Genomic DNA, 21,156 nt, shown 5'->3' with positions numbered 1-21,156 from the left:
CTATTTGCAGTATTTGTCGGCGTCCAGGTTCTTGTGCTCGGGGTTGTAGGGCGCCTTGGCGAAGCACATGGCAGCGGTGCGGTCGCAGTTGCAGATGAACGCGGCGCAGTCCTTGTTCTTGCCTGGAGGAGAGAGAGGAGCGGTCAGAGCCCGCGGCTCCTTCGCCAGGCGCTGCAGTGGCTCGGGCTGGCATTTCTGCTCTCACGGTGTACCCGTTTCACTGCTGCCATCGTTCTAGGGGGGAACAGGCTTCTGCCCACTAACCCAGTGCCCTGAAAGGTGTGTGTTCCAGCCAAGCCATCTCTCTCCTTGCCCCTTCTTCTCTTCCCTGCAGCTTTATTTGCCAGCCTCTCTGCTCTTTACCTACCTTCCAGAGCCCTGTAAAGTCTCCACTATTCATCAGAGGTGTCTGGCAGAAACTGTATAACAATACCAAGTTAACATGCTGATCTCTTGCATACTGCCATTAGAAGGCCTGCCAGAAAAGTACTCAATCCCCTGAAGACTAGACCGGCTTCTCTATCTTCACAAACTCTGAATTGTGGGCTATATAGAGAATACTAATTCCAGTGCCTCTTTGAGGTGCCCTCTTTCTAACGACCAGCTCCCCTGGCAAGAACTTGCACCGTGCCTCCCTGTGCAGAGGTGTGAGTGTAACACAGCCCTGCTCTTTCCTGAGAGGCTGGAGAACATCTGGAGTGAAGTGGAAATGGACGTACTGCTACATGTGACCTGCCCATTAGAGCAGCTGAAGTGGTACAGCTTAGTGTAGGGGTTGTCCAGGAGGAATTTGCAGGAGTCCATTTTCATTGCCTCTGAGTAGCAGTTATCATGTGCTTGGCAGCACCTGGGAAACAGGGAGAAAAAGGTTAGAAAATACCAGAATCACAGGCTCAACTGACCTGTAAGACACAAATATGTTAGGTTTGCTTTGACAAGGCTCTTGACAAAAAAAAAAAAAGATACCCAGCAATAAGAGGGCAGACACAAAGGACCTCAAAGGGATAGAGTTGTGCCAGCTCATGGTCCAAGAGGTATCTGGTAAATACGTACTTATGGGAGCATCTTCACAGTTGTCTATTGGGCACAGGGAAAGCCAAAGCTGGTGTTTACCCTACACTTCCCCTCAGGTAGCTGACAAGCTCTCAGCCAACACAATCCAAGACTTGGCTGCCAGATTTGTGTGTCTCTAAATTGCCCATGCCATTGCTTAGCATTTTGCAACCCAGCCTGTGCATGTTGATGGTCAAGCACCAAGCAGAGTGTGCAGAACTGCATCCAGGCTGCTGGACCAGCACTGCTGCTGGAAAAAAAAAAAAAAAAGCTAGAATGAGCACACTGTGCCACCATAGAAGAGAAGAGCTACTGTAATTATATTTTATCTTAGTCATAAGGCATCAAGATGTGATAGAGCACATCCTTTTTTTCCCTGAATCCATCTGTGAAAGAAAGCTTCCTTCACAATAGCCAGAGATTTTTGTAAACGTTCATAGGCAGGGCCAGCTGAGCTGAAGCTGAAGCAGGAAAGTACAAGCAAGGAAAGAGGTTTGTAAAAGCAGAGCTATAAACCTGTCGAGCTCGTCCACCGGAGTGCCGCTGCCCCCCAAGCCGCAGTAGCAGCCGTAGCCGTTGAATTCCAGCAGTGGGTGGCTTTTGGGCAGGGTGCACTTGATCATGTCACGGAACAGCCACACGGCCCGGGGTGAGACCTCCTCGGCGCTGGCTGCGCCCACTGCGGACAGACACACAGGGTGGTTAGAGTCAGGTTCGGGGTTACCTGCGCCAGGACGAGGGCACCTACACACCCGACAGCAGGAAAAGCAGGGCCAGGAACTTCATTCTTGCAGCTCTTGACACAAACACTGGTGCTAAGGGAAATGAGTCTTTATACAACAGGCTCGCCTTTTATCTCATGGGTATGAGATAAACCAGCCAGTATTTATGTTACTAAATACAGACTTCTTCCATCGGAGGCTGGGGGCAGTAGGTTGTGGCATGACCAGTTGAAGGCCAATTGAGTTAAATCCATAAAAGCTGGAAAAGCAAATATTTGCTCTCTAGGATTTTGCTATTGAATTATTAGAAGTCAGCCTGAAAGATCTGGATATTTTTAAGGGCTCTCTACTTAAAAATAATAGAAGTATGGTAGTTAAGTTGGAGGTTTCTGGCGCACTAATAACCACCTGCCACTAATACTTGCATCCTCTTTTTATGGTATCCCACATTTCATTAATCCTGGATCTCTCCATGGATTCTCCTGGCATAATTCAGAGAATAAGGTACAGGTTGTCCACTCGCATCAAATGACCATTTGGCATGAGCTCAACTGAAAAAAGGAATCGAGCTATTCTTTAGTTTAAAAACACAGAGGAGAAGGAGGTACTACTAGACAAGAAACAGGAGCCAAGTGACCTGGAAAACCTTGAGGTGGCTTAAACAAGGAGTAGTATCTGGTTTTAAGTGGCCTTAAGCAATCTACATTGGAAATGAACCAGGCTTAGAAGTTTCAACATACACAGAAGTCTTCAGTGACTGAGAGCAGTTTCTCTTTCTCCAACACCGATGCAGAACCCAGTTAAGAACCTTTGGTTTTCTATGCCATAGGATGAGGAGAGTTGGGAACCTTGAAAGAAGTTCAAAAAAATGGGTAAGAAAAATCTTCCTGGAATCAGTCAGGGGTAAGTAAAACAGTGTGCTCATATTTAAATCCCAGAGGCTCTGGCATTTTCAGGGCTACAGGTTTGGCATTTTTACACACTCAAGATGCAGTTCCTAGACATGGTTGTCAAGTCTGCACTGATAAACAAAGCACCAAAGAAACACAAAGGCCACATTTCTGCAACCGCCCTGTACACCAGGGTGCTCAAGCAGGAAACTTTGGGCTCACATCCCACCAGTAAGTTCCAAAGGGTTGATGAGGACACTTTCTACCTCATAGGGTCTGAAACTACACCAGGGCACCCACAGTACCCACTGTGTGTTACATATCCAAAAGACATCCAGGGAAAGTTAGACATGGTGCTGAACAACCAGATCCATTCTGACTTTTTTGATCTCTTCAAGTGCTCCCATTCTGGGGCTCCCCACCCATGGGTTACCTACAGCTGAACAGATGCTGGGTTGATTTAAGATTCTCAGTGTTCTAACCAAGTATTGAACAAACATTAAAGGCTGATGTAAACGACAATCTGTACCACAGTTAGTTCAGAAAAAAAATTCTTTCTTTTGCCCACAGATCAATCTGCCAACTTTCCCTTCAATATCCACTTAAGAGATCTCTGTCTTCTCTGCTTTTAACATTAAAAAAAAAATGTTTTCTTACCTATGAAACTTTGGAGTTCGGTTCCTTTTTCCTCTGTTCTCAGTATCTGATGTATTATTGATGTTTCCTAGCAAGTTTCCAGTCGACTGGCCATTTCAAAATCATAAGTCAACAATTTCCTACATTTTTAGTTCAACAAAAGGATCACCAAGTATGGGAAAGCAACCACATGAGTTTTACAAGAGTGCCTCATGAGAAAAATCCCAGCAGAGTACAGATTTTTCCACCAATGCTATTTTTGGTTTCCCCAACCTGTGCTGTATACAAAGCCACTGGTCCCTTGGTAAACTTGTGAACACATTTCAACCTACAACTGGTTCCAATTTATAAGTTTTAGCATAAATTATTTTTAAGACTATTTTATAAGCCTATTGCAGAATTCCCTACTATTCCACACTGTTAAAATTCTCCTTTTTCTCTTTTGTCTCTTAAGGACTTTACTTCCTTGCATCTAGGTTCCTTGGTCCACCATAGTCAATTGAATCCAGGGTATGTTCTAAACCTGTAAGCACCACATTCTCTCCTTTCCTGAACCTACAAATACTTACACAAAACCTCTGTAACGTAAAGAGACACAATCTCTCCTAAAACCAGATCTGCCTCACATTATAAACTCGCCACTGCCATAGCGTGGGAGCAGAACAGCAAATCAGAGACCTGCCTGGGGCTTTTCTCCTCAAGGCAGGATTCAATTCCTGCCAGGTCCTGAAATCTCCCCCACTGGAAAACCTTGCACCCCCAAATAATGACAGAGAAGGACAGTTTTCAAATAATTTATTAGGAATTTAAAACTGAAATCTGGAAAAAGGGTTACAGGTGTGGAGAGAACAAACACTGGAGTGTAATAACTTACTGGCTTAAAAACACAGCTTTATTTCTTTTAAAAAAAATGCCCACCCTGAAACCAGAGCCCCAGCCTCCAGGCAGTGGCCAGAGAGTGACTCACAGCCCAGCAGCAGCACAGCTGGCCCGGGATGTCTGGAGGGGGCACGGAAGCAGCTCAGCGCATACACCAAGAGGGAGGAAAGCGCTGTCCGCAGACCCAAATTTGAAGTATATAGAATAAAAATAAACCCAATAAAATGCAGCTCTTCTTTAATTAGGAAATATTTAAAAAAACAGACATACAGACTCTTGTCTCAGTAACAAAAATTATTGCTTTGTGTTTTCAGTACTGATCTGTTAAGTACTTTCTTACCTAAACAGAACTCTCCAAACGCATCGCCCAGGTCAGGACAAGTTCCAGCAGACGGGGGAGAGATAGAAGAGAAAAAGGGCCCTGTGGGCACTGTGGCCCTCCCAGTCCTTTTCTAAATGCCCATCTCCTTTACAGGGGCTCAGTTTGGGGGAAGAGAGGGAATGATTTTTAAAACTTAAGATGAAGCTTTTATTTCCCTGGGAAAAGAGTTTGGCTGCATCTTAATAAAAGGCTTAATCACCCCCCTTAACAAGGTCTTTGGTTCACTGAAATCCAGACCCAAACCTGCCCCATGTATTCCTGCTGGAGGTCTCCCCTGGCAGAGTGCTGGTTGGCAGAGGCCTGGACCATACCAGGGGAAGCCCCAGCAGGTTCTGGAGAAGGGACCAGATCACCCCGCACAGGACAACGGACAAATTCCCACAGTCTTCAGAACACAGAGTAAAGCAAACGGGAAGCTGCAATTCTATAATTCATATAATCCCTGAGAAGCCCTTAACCCGCCCCCAAATCACCACCCTAATGCTTTTCTCCCCTGTTAATGAATCCCCATCCCAGAGCCCTGCCCTTCACAGAACGACTACCCAAATCTCCCCCTGGCTGACACCCCTTCCAATACCCTCGCCTCCAGAGGAGGATCCCCTTTCCCAGGAAATCTTGACGCAAGCGATAAAGTTTGGAGAGTGAATTCCTTTCAAAGTAACCAAGACAAGCAACGGCGGCAAAGCCCTTTCCCTAAGCCAGCCCAGAGCCGGTGCTACGGAGCCCAGGGATGGAGTCTGTACATCAAGCAATTGGAAGCAGCTTTAACCCGCTCAGCAAAACAGCCGATGGCTGGTACGTTTCACCCCGCCCGCCCCCCGCCCCCCTTTCATCTCATCTCATCAGAGGTCTTAAAATCTTACAGTAAAAGGTGTACAAAAAAAGAACGAAGTCCTGTCAGGATTCTGCTGGAGAGTATTGCTCACGCTGCGGCACCAAGTCCAGGACTTGGAGCTGCTCCTTGGAGCCAGGCTGCAGGCAGCAGCCAGGTTCAGCTCACGATATTTACATATTATACAGGAGGAAAAAGAAAACCCCACGTAAAACTAAACCTAGGAAAAAAAAATCTTTCAGCTGTAAGGATAGTGTTTTTCACTTAGCAAAATATACATTTGTTTTGTTCCATAGCGATGTCCAACGTTTTCGGATCCTTGGAGTTTCACACTTTTCAAAGCCTCACATTTACAAAACAGAAACAATTAAAAACAGTTTCTTTAAAAAAAATAGAAATACAGCAGTTCCTCTCAGCCTTTGCTCTCTCTCTGTCTCTTTCTTCCCTTCAGAACTGCATTCTTGTTACATACCGTGCTTTAAAAACACTGACGACAACAAACAACAGAGTTGAAAATATTCAAAACAGTTTCAAAGCCAAATAAAAATACTCCTCAATGAAAACTACCTAACACAATCACAAAGCCAATTCATAAAATATGTCTACTAGCTCGGGAAAGAGCAAACAACAAAAAGAAGGGGCAGCCCCCAAAAAAGATAAAAAAATAAAATAAAAAAATAAAACTAACAGCTAATAAAATAAATAAAAGAAGAATCAGTGGGCTGGGGGCAGGGAGGGGGAAGCGTAAACCGTCGGTGGTTAGTAGGAAAGCGAGATGATCTCCTCGGGTTCAGTCCAGTGTGGTCTGGTCAAAGGGAGAGATCGGGCAGGGCGGCAGGAGCCTGGCAGCCAGCCGGCAGTGTGCAGTTTGATTCAAGAGAAAGGAAACCTTGGCTCATCCCCCGAGGCTCACCAGATCCTCCAGCCACGCGCTGTCCTCGGTTAGGTCACTGGGGAATCTGCGGGAAACAGCAGGGGAGGGAAGGGACAGGGTCTAGAACAGCCACAGCTTTCCTCCTGGGGTTTTCTTCTGGTGTGATCTGACAGAAACACTCAATACTCAAACTCTGCCCCAGCACAGTCTTGCTCTGCACATGGCTGGCACAGGGACAGGGCATGGCAGAGATGTTTCCGTCTTCAATGGCAATGTGCAGGCCTGGGGAAAGAGGTCCCACACACCACGTGGCCTAGTCCTATGAGGGCTGGGACATAGCAGAGTCCAGCCCTGCCAGGCTGCCATGAGCTCCTGTCTGTGGCCACTGCTCCCTCCAGTTTTTGCCCTCCTTTTTGAAAAGCTGGTTGTTTACTTTTTTTAATTTTAAATTTAAGCCAGTTAACTTCAGTCACATTTGCAAAGCAAACAAAAACTATTCACCAGTTCCCTCTTAGCCCATCCAAGGACCAATACCAGAACTGATCAGATTATCCTTCTGCCCTTCTCCCAGGCAGGAGATGAAAAACTTCACTTCCCAGAGACTGGTCTCAGCAGCAGTGAGAACAAGCAGGTGTATGGTGGAGCTGGGCTGTGACTCTGGCCAACCCTGCAGATGTTTTCTTTTTTTGTCAGTGCTTCATTTTCTTCCTCTTTGTGCCAGACACTAAGACACTCTCCACTCCCAGCCTGGGGAGCGTTCAGTAGGAACCCAACCTGCCAAGCCTCCTGGCTCAGGAGAGAGCCCAGGCTGGCCACAGGACTCCTCCCAAAGGCTGGGCCAGGCCATGGAGCCTCGCAGCAACATCCACAGCTTCAGCTGAGAGCCCAAGCACAGGGACCAGCTCAGAACCTCACTCCTCTCTCTCATTACCTGCTCCTGTTCAAAGCTGTCTTACCTCCTGCCTCCTTGGTCCCCAGCTTCAGTGATACCCATTGGTAAAAGCTGTTGCAATCAAGGGACCCTGTGAAGAAAGAGTTAAAACCCCACTATTAAACAAAAGAACAGTGAAGAAGAATTGCTAACACAACAAATTCAGTCATGGCCCAGATGACAGAGTAAATGTTTTCAGTTGGAGGTGCCAGGTCTAAAGATCACATTGCCCTGCAGAATGCTGTGTCAGGGCCAAGATGGGCTCTTGGAAAGCCTGAGCTAGATCAGGGAAAGGACTGGAGATCAGGACCTTGAGTGGTGATCAGAGAGAGCCAATGTGGGCTCTGCACCGTCCATCTTGGTCTGGGGCTCAGCAGTGGCACAGCCAATGCTGCAGTGGGTGGTATTTCATCACCAGGAAAGAGACTGTGGGCTGAGGGGGCTGCCTGCTGCGGCTTACCTCCCTCACCACATGGAGGCACAGCCCACCCCCCATGTTCCTCCCTCCAGAGGGACAGAGGGAGCACTCACCCCTAGGCTGTGTCCAAAGCCGGTGCTCGGGGCGGGACTGGCAGCGCTGATGTAACTGCTGACCCCTGAGTCCTGGTTGGCGGCTCCGTAAAGCTCTGCCATCGGCCCGGGACTGGTGGTGCCCAGAAAGCCTCCGGTGCGACTGGGGGTGGAACCTACAGCAGGCAGCAGAACTACGTAGTGAAGATCCCAAAAATGCAACCCTGTCCCACCCCCCTCCCGCAGCCCCTTGGCAAACCTCCTACAGGACCCGTGCTGGGGAGGAAAGTGGAGTTACCTGTCCCTCGCACCACGGCCGCCGCAGCCGCTGCTGCTGCCATCGGTCCATACGCAGTGAGGGGGATTGCTGGAAAAGAAGGAACGGGCATCTCAGGAGCACTGTGGCTACATGGGAAACTCCTCAAAGGGAGCCTGCATTTCCTACTGCAAAATACTGGGCTCACACATATGTATTGGCTTAGTGCACCACAGAGGACATTAAAGGATGACAACAGAGAAGTGCAAAGCCCTGAATTTATCAGTGTTCTTTTGCACAGCCAATGTCCAGGGGAATACACGAGCCATGCTCTGTCAAGCCCACATCCCAGAGCAGCCAAAGGCATGGTGTGGAAGAGCTGAATGAGAAGTGGGCAATTTCAGATGTATCCTGTCACTACTAAGCTCGCAAGATGCAGTTAATCTGAAGCTACAGATCCAGATTTTGGCAGTAAATGTGGAGAATGGCAATAGCTCAGGGACAGCAGCTGAAGCTTAACATCCTGAGGCTCAGCCCCTCCTCTGTCTCTTGTTAATATTCTTGAATAACAGTTTAATAGGCTCTTTCTCCCTATTTCTTTGCTCAAGACATACCATTCTCCCCACACTGAGTTTTGCTCCTGATTGCTCAAAACCTTTTTGTTTATTGTAGAAAAGCAGGAAACATATACCTAGGGAGCAGGAACTAGAAATGGCTTAATTAAAACAGTAAGTCTTCATTTATATGTAGCAGTTCTAATTCCCAACTCTACTGCCACAGGCATTCTGCCCTCAGGGCAAGAGGCATCTAGCCAGTATGTTTCTCTTTGCCCTTAAAATGACTGGGTCAGCATTTCATGCTTGAATGTGAAATTCACTGTGATTCTGTTTAGAGCACCATAAAAAGAGGTCAGAACAAATCAATCGCGTAAAGGCTGAAACCCAGACTAGCTTAGGAGGGAATATTTAGTAGCAGGCACCAGCCTGTTTCAAGCAAACGTCATACGAGGCTTCTATCTGGGTTAGCCGCTCATTACAGGCCCTGGGCCAATGCAGGCATGTTGCTGCTTCACATCACCCCCAAAGATGCTGTTCTGGGAAAGAAAGGCTGCTGGCGGCCACCCTCCTGCCCCATCCCTGCTGCAAGTCCCTAACACACGAGTGAATGTGGTTTTACTGAGAAAGGAGGCAAGGTCATCTCAAAAGCTCCAGCTCTTTTGCCAAGAAAAATCCTTCTTGCCTTTGCAGTCTTATCTGCAGGTTTGTGCTGCGGTGACAAAGCACCTGCGTGTGCATCCCTGCCTGTGCCATCCCCTCCTCTTGGCTGCCCTCCCGGAGCCGTGAAGCACAGCCCATGTGTGCTGCAGCCACTCGAAGGCACAAGGGCCCTCGAGCGCACGGCTCTGCCCTCCGCAGGGCCAACTGCAGCCTCTGCACGGAACCGCAGCCGCGGCCCGGCCAAGGCTGCACAGCGCCTGCTTAACAGGAGGGAAGCGTATCGGGGAGGGAAGAATGCCACGATCCCCAGCTGGTACTTCAGCGAGACACTCAGGACTGTAAGCTAATGTGGCACCCAGCCAGGACAGCAGCATTAATAACTTCTTGTTTTGCAGAGCTCCGGTGCACCCCAGCCACCAGTGACAGCCTGGCCCCGGGCGAGTCACCTCTGCTAGGAAAAGGCACAGGACAGCCAGGGGTGGACATGAAGGGAGAAACTCTTCTACCAAGTCACCAACGTTCCTCTACAATTGTGATGGGTTTTGCAGAAAAACACACATGTGAATAAACAACTGGACACACATCTGCTTTGCTTGCCAAGCAGAAGGCTCAAAGGTGCTTATGCAGCTGCATACATGATGTCAGGGAAGGGTTTTGTTATGAGGGAAATGGGATTTAGTTTTCCCCTATCTCCCTCAGGGAAATTTGTTCGTTGGTGGCTGCCAACCTCAGCATCCTCATGAACAGAGAGACCCTGAGGATTAACATAGTTTTGTGCCAAAGAAACTCCTTTTAAGCCTGTTTGTACTGCTAATTCCAGAAGGGCTTCCTAGGAAGGTTTTCCATACCCCTTTGCAGAGAGATTCAAACCCTGAAACAGGTGGGGGCAAGGAAGCACTGGGAAGGAGGAACACTGTGGAAATGAAATGGCACACGGGGAGCAGAGTGCTACACAAAGCTGCTTTTCTATGACAGAAGCCATGGACAGGACAGAGCTGGGGAAAACATGGCCATGGAAGGGAGAGTAGACAGAAGGAACATCACATAGGGAGAACACACTGCACACACCCCAGGGGCTGAGGATCCAGAGGGCATTTGCACTTTGAGGAAGGACACTGAGAACAATCCTCTGCTCCCATTTTGTTCCACAGCTCCCTACAAGGACTGCAGGACTTTGCAAGGTCCCACCACATTCACTCCTACCTGGGAAGCCTGTGTGGGAGTAGCTGGGGAAGTGCACCGCTCAGAGCAGGGAAAGCATTCCCTGCAGCCACTCCTTCCCAGGGAAATGGGATTAGAGCAACCAAGAGTGCATCCACATCCTCCTCTCAGCACTCCAAATTTCATCTTTGCAACAGCTCAGGTTAAAGCCATTTGTAAACCTGTTGAAGTCACCCTGCTCTCTGCAGCTTCCATATCTGGTCTACATACAGCCTGAAGCAAGGAGCTAAAAATGAGGCAAGCAGCAGGAAAGGACCTGCATGGCCCTCTTCAGAGGCAGTACACATGGCTCTGATTGCCTCTCCATCTTTCCATTCCCAGCTTTGGATGGAGCTTATCCAGATGAAAGAGGAAATAAGGCACATTTCCAGTCTAACTGCACCAGGCTGTGGAGCAGCAATACCACTGAAACAGCACAAAGCCCCCTTCTCCCCTTCCAGCTTGTGAGTTTAGGAAATGAGTGGGACTGACCTGTGAGCTCAGGGAGGACGGGGGCACTCGGGAGAGGGGTCCGCTCTACACGGAACTCTAAAAACGAAATGCAAGACAGCTTAGGAACTCATCAAACGCCCCGAGGGAGACCCCCAGAGACACAGCAGCCAGGGTCTGCTGGGGGAGCAGTCTGCAACCAGACTGCAACCAGGCCAGTGTCTTCTTTAAACTGATTTATAACTGGTGCTGAAAGGTGCTGGACTCCTGCCCTGAAGGCTGAAAGGATCCATTTATCCTTGGAATAAATGTGGCCACGGCAGGGCGAGTTTAAGTGTCACTGTATAGCCTCAGGTCTGCCCTGGAGCACCGCTCTGCAGTGACCTCTCAGCGGCAAGGCCAGTGGGTGCTCAGTATGTGCCACGCTCAGCCTGGCACAGGTTTACAATGAGGGACTTGAAGCCACTACAGCTAGATTCATGGAGAGCTTCCAGACAGCCAGGAGGCAACAGCAACTTTCAGCCAGTTAGCCCGGGCTCACCTCAGACAAAGAGGAAACTTCCCATTCCCAGCCCTTAATATCAAAACTTCATATATCAACCATCACACTGAGGGATGGAGTAAGGAAGGGATGCTCAAAGTTGCCACAACTCTAGAAAATAGCAATAGCAATAGTACAGTGTGTCTCTTACGTGTGCTCTGCCTCATTCCCCGGCCTGGCAACGAGCAGGAGGGGAGGCCCCACAGCTCTGAGCAGCTGCGGCACAGCAGGCTCCAGCCATTGATCGCTGAATCCATGTTCTCAGCACATGGCAGTGTTAGAAACCACCCAGTTTGCAGGGGATCTGCAGCCCCTTGGCCCAGCAGATGCTTTGTGAAGGCTGTGAGTGGTCCAGGCACTGTTCAGAACACAACTGCAGTGCTGCAGGCACCTGCCTTTTGCACGCCCAGGAGATCCCTGGCACATGGGGTTTAACATTCTGTGCTACTTTCAGAGTGGTGGCAACTCTGGTAAAGAGAGACAGACACACACAAAGGCGGTGAGACAGGCAGAGCTGCGGGGCCCTTCTGTGTCACAGCAGCAGCCCTGCGGAGGAGGCCAGCAGAAAGGACGTGGGAGCAGCCTTGGGCTTTTCCTGCCACTGCAGTGTGAGGATAATCCTAACGAAGGACAAGCTGTTCCCACCTATTCCAGGGCTTCTCCAATCCCCCTTCTACATCCATCTCCAATTTAAAGAAAGACCAAACAGGGAAAAGGGTGGAAGGGGCAGAGCCTGGGTTATAGATCATGCCAGGGGCTCCCATCACCTGAAGGCAGACCAAAGAACAGAGCAGGGAGCTCCACTCACCAGGGAACTGGTAAGTGTAACCAGGTGCAATGCCAGTGTAACTTCGACTCGCGTAGGTGGCAGCTTGGAAGCCCGGATAACCTGGGGAAGAGAACAGGACTCCGTTACTGCAAGCTGGCAAGTTCTGGCTGCTCACGAGCAGCAGGAGCATCCTTTGGCATCAGACAGCAGAGGCAGGTAACAGCAGAAGCCCCAGCAGAGCGCTGGGCAGAGCACACAACACGTGCGAGCCTGCAGAGGAGTTTTAGCAGGCCCATTTAATTTTTTCTTCCTCCCAACATGCAAGGACATGGAGATTTCCTTCTCAGAGTCACAGCTGTGCAGACTAAGGCTTTCTGATGCATCAGCTGGATTTACAACCGGGAGATCAGGGAGGAGGGGGCATTTGAATGGCTGAGTCACTTTTGCACTAGAAGGGTTGGTGAATGCAGGTACAAAGAACATTTCTTCGTGGCGCAGGCAGGAGCACAAGTCCTGCTCTTCCCCAGGAAGCTGACCACCTATAGGAACAAGCCTGTGAGAATGCAGGGCATTGACTCACAGATGAATATTTAATTTGAGATCTCCCAAGACAAGAATCTGTGGATTTCCCAGTGACTCAGTTTGAGTCTTGCTGCTTTAAATTCAGATGGCTTAGAAAAGGCAAAACCCAAAACCACCGGCTGGAGATTTATTTTCCTTCAATAAGTCAAGTGAAAACATTGGTGGAAAAATGCCCTTTTGGGGGTTTTGTTCAGTGACTAACTGCTACTCAGCAGGCTTAGCACTGAGAGCCAGGCTGAGTACATCCTGCCCAGCAACACCAGCAATGATCCTGAGCAAACAGCGCTCTTGGGTCAGCTCAGTCCTGGCTCCAATGAAAGTGAGAAGAGAGAAAAGCCAGTAACAGCACCCACACTGGAAGGATCATGCTGACTCTCAGATCCAGGCATGAGATTTTGTGGTCCTACAAAATAGTGTCCTACAGATAGGGCTAAAAATTACTTTTGTTTTTCATTTTTAAATTTTTATCTGAATGCTTTTGTCTTGGGAGCATTGGTAGACATGAAACCCAGCCTGCTTGTCACCAACTTCTCCTTACAAGACAGTCCCATGATAAATGTGCAACTTTCCCTGCAATACCAGGTTTTTACTGTACCTGAGAGGGAGGGAACACAGACAACACTGAACTAGAACTTTAAGGGCATTTTAACAGTCTTTAAATGGCAGTGGGAACATTTACACAGACCACTGCTTCAAGTGGAAGCTTAGTGGCTCTTTAATCAACTAATTCATCAGAAAGCCTGTACAAGTATGGCATGAAGAGGCCTGGGTACAGATTACTCCACACTCAGCTCTGCAGTCACATCTCATTCCACATGAAGGAATTGCTGTCCAGGTGCCACGGTCCTGCGGGACCGTGGAGGAGCTGCCGAGGGGCAGAGCCGCCCCGCAGGGGCTGAGCCCAGCCAGCCTGGCTGCCACAGGCCAGCCCGGCTGTCGCAGGGCGGCGGTGGCCCGTCTGCAGTTTTTCCAGATGCCACCAGAGGGCAAGTTGCGATCGCGAACAGGTCCCGGTGGCCCCGCACGGGGAGCGCTGCCCTTGGCCGCCCCGCCGCTCCCGGAATAAACCTCTAAGCTGCTGCCTGGCACGGCCGGGAGCGGGGGGAGCGCGGCAGAGCTGACCGGGGGCTTACCCAGCATGCCGATCCCCAGCATGAAGGCATCCATCCCGTAAGGCATGACTCGGGACCGCCCTCGTGCAGAGCCCGTTGGGGACATCACCTCCTTCGGCTGAGCTTTTTTACACTCCACCTGCCACAGGAAAGTAAGGATCAGGCTTGCCTGTCACAGGCTGGATCACAGACTGTCACAGGACACAGCCACAGAGCACAGGCAGGTCAGGCAGGGCTGCCTGCGTGACAGCACGTCCCAGCCCCAGCCACTGCTGTCAGCCTGCTCTGCTGCCCTTCTCTGGCATCGCTGTCCCCAGCCCACATGGTGCCAGCCTTCCCTCTTGCTCTGCAGCCACCACAGGCAATGGGGAGCTCCAGCACTGCTTTTCTCTTTGTGGCCTTACCCTTGATGTTCTACCTGACCCTGCACCTGAGCCTCAAAGCCTAATTTTCCTCATTTCTGAATAAAGGTAAAACCTTTATCTGTCCCCTCCCAGGCCACTACAAGGTTTTTTGTAACTTCAAAAACTCCAAGCACAGTACAATTCCTTGTTTAGTTAGCTCTCCTCCTTGAGAACTCAGTATTATGCTTGCTCCCCCCCATACAGTGAATTTCTTCCCCAGACTGACTGCTGTGATTTTTGGAAAAAGACTCAATCTGATTCCCCCGCGGCAGAGAACATGCATCAGGACCCAAGTGCCTCACACCCTGCCTCTGTGCCACTGCCCTGCTCTCTCCCACATCTCTATCCCTGCTCCCCCCAGCTCTGCCCCAGACACTCACCATTTTATTGTTGATCTCATGGAAGTGGATTTCACATACTTTTTCCACAATGTCTTCACTTTCAAATGTGACAAACCCAAATCCTGAAGAAAAAGCAAAACTCCCTGATCAGGTCAGACCTCTCACAGTTTGAACCCTCTACTCACAGCCTTTTATTGGCAGGAGAAAAGGAGAGTACAATCGGCCCTTTCGAAAACAGCTGTCACTCATCTTCCTCTCCAGCAAATTCTACTTTTATGCACAAGAACAGGACTGTCCTCTTACAGATTCTCCTCTCCTACTCATCCTGTACTTCCCACCCACTCTGAACCCAATTGGTCTCAAACCCAGGTTTGTTGGTTTTTGTTTTTGTTTTTTTTTTTTAAACTTTGCTATTTGCAAGGCAAACCACATGGCTGGTAACACTGGGGAGGACCTGGGCAGATGCTCACACAAAGAATCAGTGGGGAAAGCAACAGCTGCTTGCCAGGACATCACCACCCTCACTAAACGCACCCCACCAGCAGGAATACCCTGCAGCTCCCTCGCAGGCACTGGCCATAAAGCCTCGTGTGAGCAGGCACAGATCAGCAGTGCAGCTGCACACAGCGAGGCAGATACAGGCACAGCGATTTGCAAAGTTTCACCAAAGTAATGTTTGTATCTGGGGTAAGACAGGACAGCGTGTTCCTGGCCTCTGGCCCACGCTCACACCTCCTTTCTCTCACCAACCCCTTTGCTGACAGTTCTGGCAAAGCCCAGCTTGGGTGGGCAGACTGAACTCCTCTAAACTGACTGCAACTGTTTCCGGAGAACTGAGGCAGGTGGGAGGATGCCTTAAAGCTTGCTGTGCAAGCAAGCTGGGATTAAGCAGAACTTCCCGCTTCCCAGAGCTGGCCAATTCCATGGTGCTATAAAATACCATTCAAAAGCAGATGGGAATCCACTGCCCAGAACCCCACCTTTTCTCCACTCTGCCAGAAACACCTCGCTATAAACCCCTCCATCTCTCTGTGCCTAGGTAGATTCACACCAATCACCTCAACACCCATAAGCAGAGGAGCTCAGGAATTCAGCAGAAAAATGTCAAAAGCAGTCCTGAGCCCCATCACACTCCCAACCAGGCCTGCTATGCCCTGGGCTGAGCCCCTCACTGTTGACACAGTGGCTGGCAGCTCTCCCTGCTGCCTCCCAAAATGCCCAACAGCTCTAATTGGACCAGTGACTGGCAGGCACCCATGGAGGAACAGGGGTTAATGCTTCTTCCTTTTCAAGATGAAGCTGGAACAACATCCTAGGACTGCCGAGGCCTGGCAGTCAGAGTAGATTTAATGGCTTTAGAAAAAAGTAAAAATCTGAAGGGCACAGAGAGTAGCAAGAGCAGAAGGGAGAGTTCCCTCACTGCTCTGGGGGCAGGAGTGCTTGGAAGTGCTTCAAACAACACACAGGAAGGCGGCCAGCACAGGGCTGTTACTGACCCTGACTGGGAAGAGGCTGAAGCTAAGTTTGCAGGTCAAGCTGTTGCCATTAAATCTCCAAGTTGGATGCAATTGTCAAGCCCTGCCACACTACCAGGTAGTTGGTCTGAGGACTGACCAGGAAGGCAGGGACACCCATGGATGGGCTGTGTCCGTGTAGCACAAATAGTACAGCCTTGCTCCCATCCTGTAACCAGACTCCACCAGCAGGACTCGGGTAAGAAAAGGTGACCTGGGAGCACAAGTGGGCTCCAGGCCGAGGAAGGGGCGAGAAGCAGGCACTCTTCAGGCTCTCGTGTCAGCTTTCCCAGAGCTCAGATTACTCGGGACAAGGTAAGACACACACTGCAGACTGGAGCCACGGAGGTGAGCATGCAGAGGAGGGGGCCGTCTCCTCTCACATATCTGCAACTCGACGAGTTTACAGCACAGGAAACGCACAGGACAAAAGCTCTCTGTGCTGCAAGGGCCACTAGTAAAAGATGCAGATGCAAAAGAATGGGGTGACTGGAGGCAAGATAAGAGAGCAGCTGTGACTTGCATCCCCTGCTGCTGGGATACCGACCCCTCCCTAGGCAAGGCAGGAGGCAAATCCTCTGCAGTAACCTTTCCTAGAGCCAGAAGAAGCTCTCACCTCGGTGTCGGTTGGTTGTTTTGTCAAACATCAGCATCGCATCATCCACCTGCAAAGAGAATGGCTACAATCAGATTATTACTGCTGCAACAAGCATCCTCCAACACAATTGTTCAGAGCTTCCCTGGCTTTCCCAAACCTGAGGGGATCAAGATGAGACATCCTGTCCCCAAAAAGGAAACAGGGTGTGCACACATGTGCAGTACACATAAGCTATTACACCAGGCACTTCCTCAAGCCACAACCAGCATGGTCCTGGTCCCCCCACCAGCCCGGGGCAGGTGCTGCTGGGCTGAGCCCTTTCGGCCCAGCCCCTGGCAGCAAGTGACCCTGATTGTTTGCCTGCAGCTCCAGCCGGGGGCCAAGGAGCAGGGAGGGCATTGTTCCCAAATCCCGGCCTCAAAGGAGAGGAGAATCAAAGGGGGGCAGAGAAGCAAAGCTGGAGAGGGGAGAGGAATAAGGGGCCTCCCAGCGGTGGGGGAAGCGGAGGCCTCAGACAACAGAGCCTGCCTGGGAAAGCTGGGAAGCGCCCCCACCCCCATCCCATGAGGAGCCTTTCCTCTAAGTGAGGTTTCCCACTGCTGGAGGCTGTAATTAGAGCAAATTTACTGCAAGGCCTGAGCAAGGCTGCCTTCCCGGGAGGGGGGGGGGGGGAGGGGCAGCCGGATCCCATCCCCCAGCCGGCCTGGGGCTGCTCTCCTCCCCATCACCGCCTGGTGCCACTTTTCCCCCCATCTTCCCGCGGGTGTTGCCTTGTGGAGCCGCATCCACTCCGCAGGTCAGCCCGAGCAGGGTTAAAAAATACACTTCAATCCCCTCCGTGTAAGCCTCAGTGTAAACCTGTCCCACTGACCCATCCCTCCTCTAATACCACTGCCTTAATCCGATTATGAAACTGGACGTGCAAGTGCTCAGGGGAGGTGGCAGCAGACTCCGGCCAGCAGCTGCCTGGCCCTCCTCCTTCTCCATGTGAGACAGCCCCTCCCTGAGCAGCACGCCCTGCACACCCCCCAACTCTACAGGATTACTCCCTTGTCTCACCCCGGGAAGAATCTGCATTGCTGCCTCCTTCTGAACAGTCACTGGACAGGGCAGAGCGCTGCCCATGCCCTGGCACAGCCAGGCACGGGCTTTGCTCATGGAGACCCCACAACCCCAGTCAGGAAGGGAGAGGCTCCTACTCTCAGGCCCCCAGGACACACAGCTCCACCTCAGGGCTGGGTGGATGGAAGGAGCCCTTACTGACAATTCCAGTACCATCATAAGCAGACAGGGATCATATTTGATGCCCTTGGCATTGTCTAACACATCCACTCCAGGTGACAACAGACAACCTGGCTCCTGCTCATCTCACACACTAACCATCCTGGCTCAGCCTCCCTCAGCCAAGTAAACAAACACCTGAGAAACATGCCAAGCATCCAGCCTGGAGCCACAGGGGACATAAGCCTTGACACAGACCCAAAGCAACTCCTCAGCAGCTTCCCAGGACACACAGTTAGGGAGATGGGCGCTGAGGGCAGCTCCTCACACTGTCATTCCCCATTGTCACTTGCTCCCACATCTGCAACACTTCCCTTGATGGCACAGCACAACTGTGATGTGCTGGAGAGAAACCCAACGTGGCTTAAAAAAAGTTCAACAGGTTTTATTGTCTGGTTTTCCTCATTTTAAAATTTAGATCCATTCCCCTATCCAGTTGACAAAAAAGCTGGAGAAATAGCTGTTCTCCTCCCCAGTAAACACTGGGAGAAAGCTGTGTTAAAGGCGCTCTGAGACAGTGCCACTCCTAGCTCTGGTAGCTGGAGACCACAAACCCATCACAAAGAAAGATGGGCATGAGGAAAAAACAAACTAATGTCAATGAGCACAGGCCCACTGCTGACTTACTCTGCCTGACCAGCCCTCCTCCCTGCAGAGCCTGGGAAGCAGGAGCAATTGCAAGTGGCAGAGCCCACTGCACTTCCACAAAAACTCCTGGCACAGCAATATCCCAGGCAATGGCTGGGCACTGCCACAGCGCTCAAGCACTCAGAGAAAGAAGACGTGCAACCACTTCATCCCAAATCACGCTGTATGCTGTGAGGAGAGCTGCAGCCTTCCTCCTTCTGTGCTTTTTCTCATGGCTCTGCTTTGAGGTGTACCCAGCACTCCAAAATGTACTTGCCTTGCAGACATATTTATTTTAACACATGTACTCTATTTGAAAGCTTTTCCTGCTAAAAACTAAATCTTATACAATACGTAAGTATGTGTGTGCATATATATGTGTATATATACAGTTGTATATGCACACAACTCCAGGGCTTCAACTCTGTATGGCTGTAACTGATACATTTTATTGCCATTAAAACCTACACATTACCATCTTTATGTCTCCTTTCAAGGCAGCCTGTGGGCTGAGTTGGGTGGTCTCAGCACACACCTGTGAGGTAAAGCAGGGCCCAGATCCCCCCTAACCCTGGCTCTAGGGGATACCCACGTCTGTCTCCGGCCATGGATAACTTGGGCAGACCCTCACTCTGAGGCACCACATCCAGCACCCACCAAAGCTCTGCCCGCACCGACTCTCCAGCCACCACCGGCCCTCAGTGGGCAGCTATTGTGGTGCTGAAGCACCGCAGTCCCCCCACCCCCGCTCTCCCCGCCGCGCTGGGCCTTTCCCGGCTGGGCCGCGCCGGGCCCCAACAAAGGCGGCCGCCGGCGGGGCCGTCGCGATGGCAACGCGGCCGCCATGGCAGCTGGGGCCCGGATTAGCGGCTCACAAAGCCGCCCCGCAGCGCTCCGTGCCCGCGGCCTGCGATGGGCTTCGGGAGGGCACCCAACGGGGGCCTCCGGCACCCCAGCGCAGGCGGATCGGCATTCCCGAGGGATTCATCACCTCGTTCCAGCCCCGCGGCTCTGTGCAGGGACACCTTCCACCAGGCTGCTGCAAGCCCCTCCAAGCTGGCCTTGAACCTGCCCCTAGGTGGGGCAGCCTCAGGTTCTCTGGGCAGCCTGTGCCATGGCCTCGCCAGCCTCACAGGGAAGAACTTCATCCTAAGAGCCAATACAAACCTACTCTCTCTCTCTCCTTCAGTTTGAAGCCATTCCCCCTTGTCCTGTCACTACATGCTCTTGTAAATGATCACCCCAGGAACCTGGTGCCTGAGCTAGAGGAATCAAGACAGGATGACTTGGTGCTCCCTGTTTTCTAGGTCCTAATGTTCCTATGCCTTCCCTAAATAAGGGGAAAAAAAGAGGAGTGGTTTTTTTGCATGCTTTCTGTCTGGGCTAAAATGTATTTTTCAAAAGCATCTATCCTAATTTAAAGATCTTAAGTGGTGGCAAATCTGAGGCACACTCAGGCTTGTGGCCTGGGGGTGACATACAAACCTTCATGCAAAAGCCATCTACTGGACTCCCCTGTCCTGAGAAGCAGAGCATGATCTCCCCCTAAAGTCAACATCCAAAGTGAGCTTGCCACTGCACTCTCAACAGTTGACTAAAAATCAGCCCTGGGACCCTGGCACCTTGAGCTTGAGCAATCAAGACAGGATGACCTGGTGCTCTCAGCTCTCTCCTCTCTAGATCCTAAGCGTTCCCATGTCTTCCCTGGACAGGCAGGAGAAAAGAGGAGCAATTTTTGTCCTGCCAGGTGCTAAAAAACTGTGGGGCCACTTTGAAGAAGAGTGAACAGAGTTCACTCAGAGAAAGCCCTTTCCTCAAAGGCTAAGTGCCCTAAAGAAATACTTTCAACAGTTCCTTTTCACACAGTCCCAATGCAATTCCAGAAGTAGTACTAGACCCAAATTACAGGAAAAAGTCTGCCTGAAAAAAACATTTTCTGAGATGAGGATACCATGACTGAAGCTTCAGCACCTCTCATTTAATGGTGCCATAATCACAAATGATCCATCCAGCCTTGCCCAAAATACCCGGGGGGTTTTCAGAGGTTTAATTCCACTCTAATATCTTTCAATTTTCCTGTTTCATTCTTAGTTATCTGCTATGGGGAAGCCAATGACATCCTCATGCAGATTTAATAAAATAATAATTTCCAATACCAGTTTGATAAGAAATGTTGGATGCACTTTCACAAAGGTAGTATTTGAAAGTTGTAAATATTCAAGCAGAGGGTTTGTGGAGACGGACATCTTCCACCGAAAGTACAAATAAAAAGGTCTGAGCTGGTCCTAGAAGGAATCCCAGCAAAATATTTATAGTAAAGTTAGGCAGAAAAATAGTAACTGTTGAGACAGCTTCCATATGAAAAATAGAAACCAAACTATCAAGAAACCACTCGGCCATCCTGTCAAAGGACAGACAGCATTACCAGCCCTGTGAGGTTCTCCCAGCTGCATGAACAGGACAGACCAATTCCAGGGAGGAGGATGCATGGACAGAGAGGCTGGCTCCAGGGAGCAGGGGTGCTGTGCCATTCAGACCCTTCTTACCCCGCTCTG

The 21,156-nt window shown here is 50.4% G+C and overlaps 2 protein-coding genes across 4 annotated transcripts in view; both read right to left on the bottom strand.

The window, feature by feature from the left end:
- PLA2G1B (phospholipase A2 group IB) lies at positions 1-1,872 on the bottom strand (the record flags this gene model as incomplete). The annotated part of the gene is made up of 4 exons (XM_084217235.1): positions 1,806-1,872; positions 1,570-1,732; positions 720-847; positions 1-122 (listed from the first exon to the last, which is right to left on the bottom strand). Exons 1-4 carry the CDS (start codon positions 1,837-1,839, stop codon positions 1-3), a joined length of 447 nt encoding a protein of 148 aa, XP_084073361.1. The 5' UTR covers positions 1,840-1,872.
- Positions 1,873-5,645: 3,773 nt separating this feature from the next.
- Positions 5,646-21,156, bottom strand: part of MSI1 (musashi RNA binding protein 1) — a gene marked incomplete at its 5' end in the record, with an annotated part of 28,760 nt that continues 13,249 nt past the window's right edge. For 2 of the 3 annotated variants that reach the window (XM_084217419.1, XM_084217420.1), the window contains 9 exons: positions 5,646-6,353; positions 7,225-7,290; positions 7,731-7,885; positions 8,008-8,076; positions 10,875-10,931; positions 12,182-12,262; positions 13,858-13,975; positions 14,621-14,703; positions 16,712-16,760. In XM_084217419.1, the coding sequence (XP_084073545.1) occupies positions 7,249-7,290; positions 7,731-7,885; positions 8,008-8,076; positions 10,875-10,931; positions 12,182-12,262; positions 13,858-13,975; positions 14,621-14,703; positions 16,712-16,760 (654 nt within the window). In that variant the 3' untranslated portion in view covers positions 5,646-6,353; positions 7,225-7,248. The remainder of the gene's footprint in view (positions 6,354-7,224; positions 7,291-7,730; positions 7,886-8,007; positions 8,077-10,874; positions 10,932-12,181; positions 12,263-13,857; positions 13,976-14,620; positions 14,704-16,711; positions 16,761-21,156) is intronic. The other variant, XM_084217421.1, reaches the window with a different exon arrangement.

Source organism: Fringilla coelebs (assembly GCF_963513975.1).
Source record: "Fringilla coelebs genome assembly, chromosome: 17".
In the NCBI taxonomy this organism is placed as follows: domain Eukaryota; kingdom Metazoa; phylum Chordata; class Aves; order Passeriformes; family Fringillidae; genus Fringilla; species Fringilla coelebs.
The sequence above is the reverse complement of the archived record's forward strand: the minus strand, read 5'-3'. Positions and strand labels throughout refer to the sequence as shown.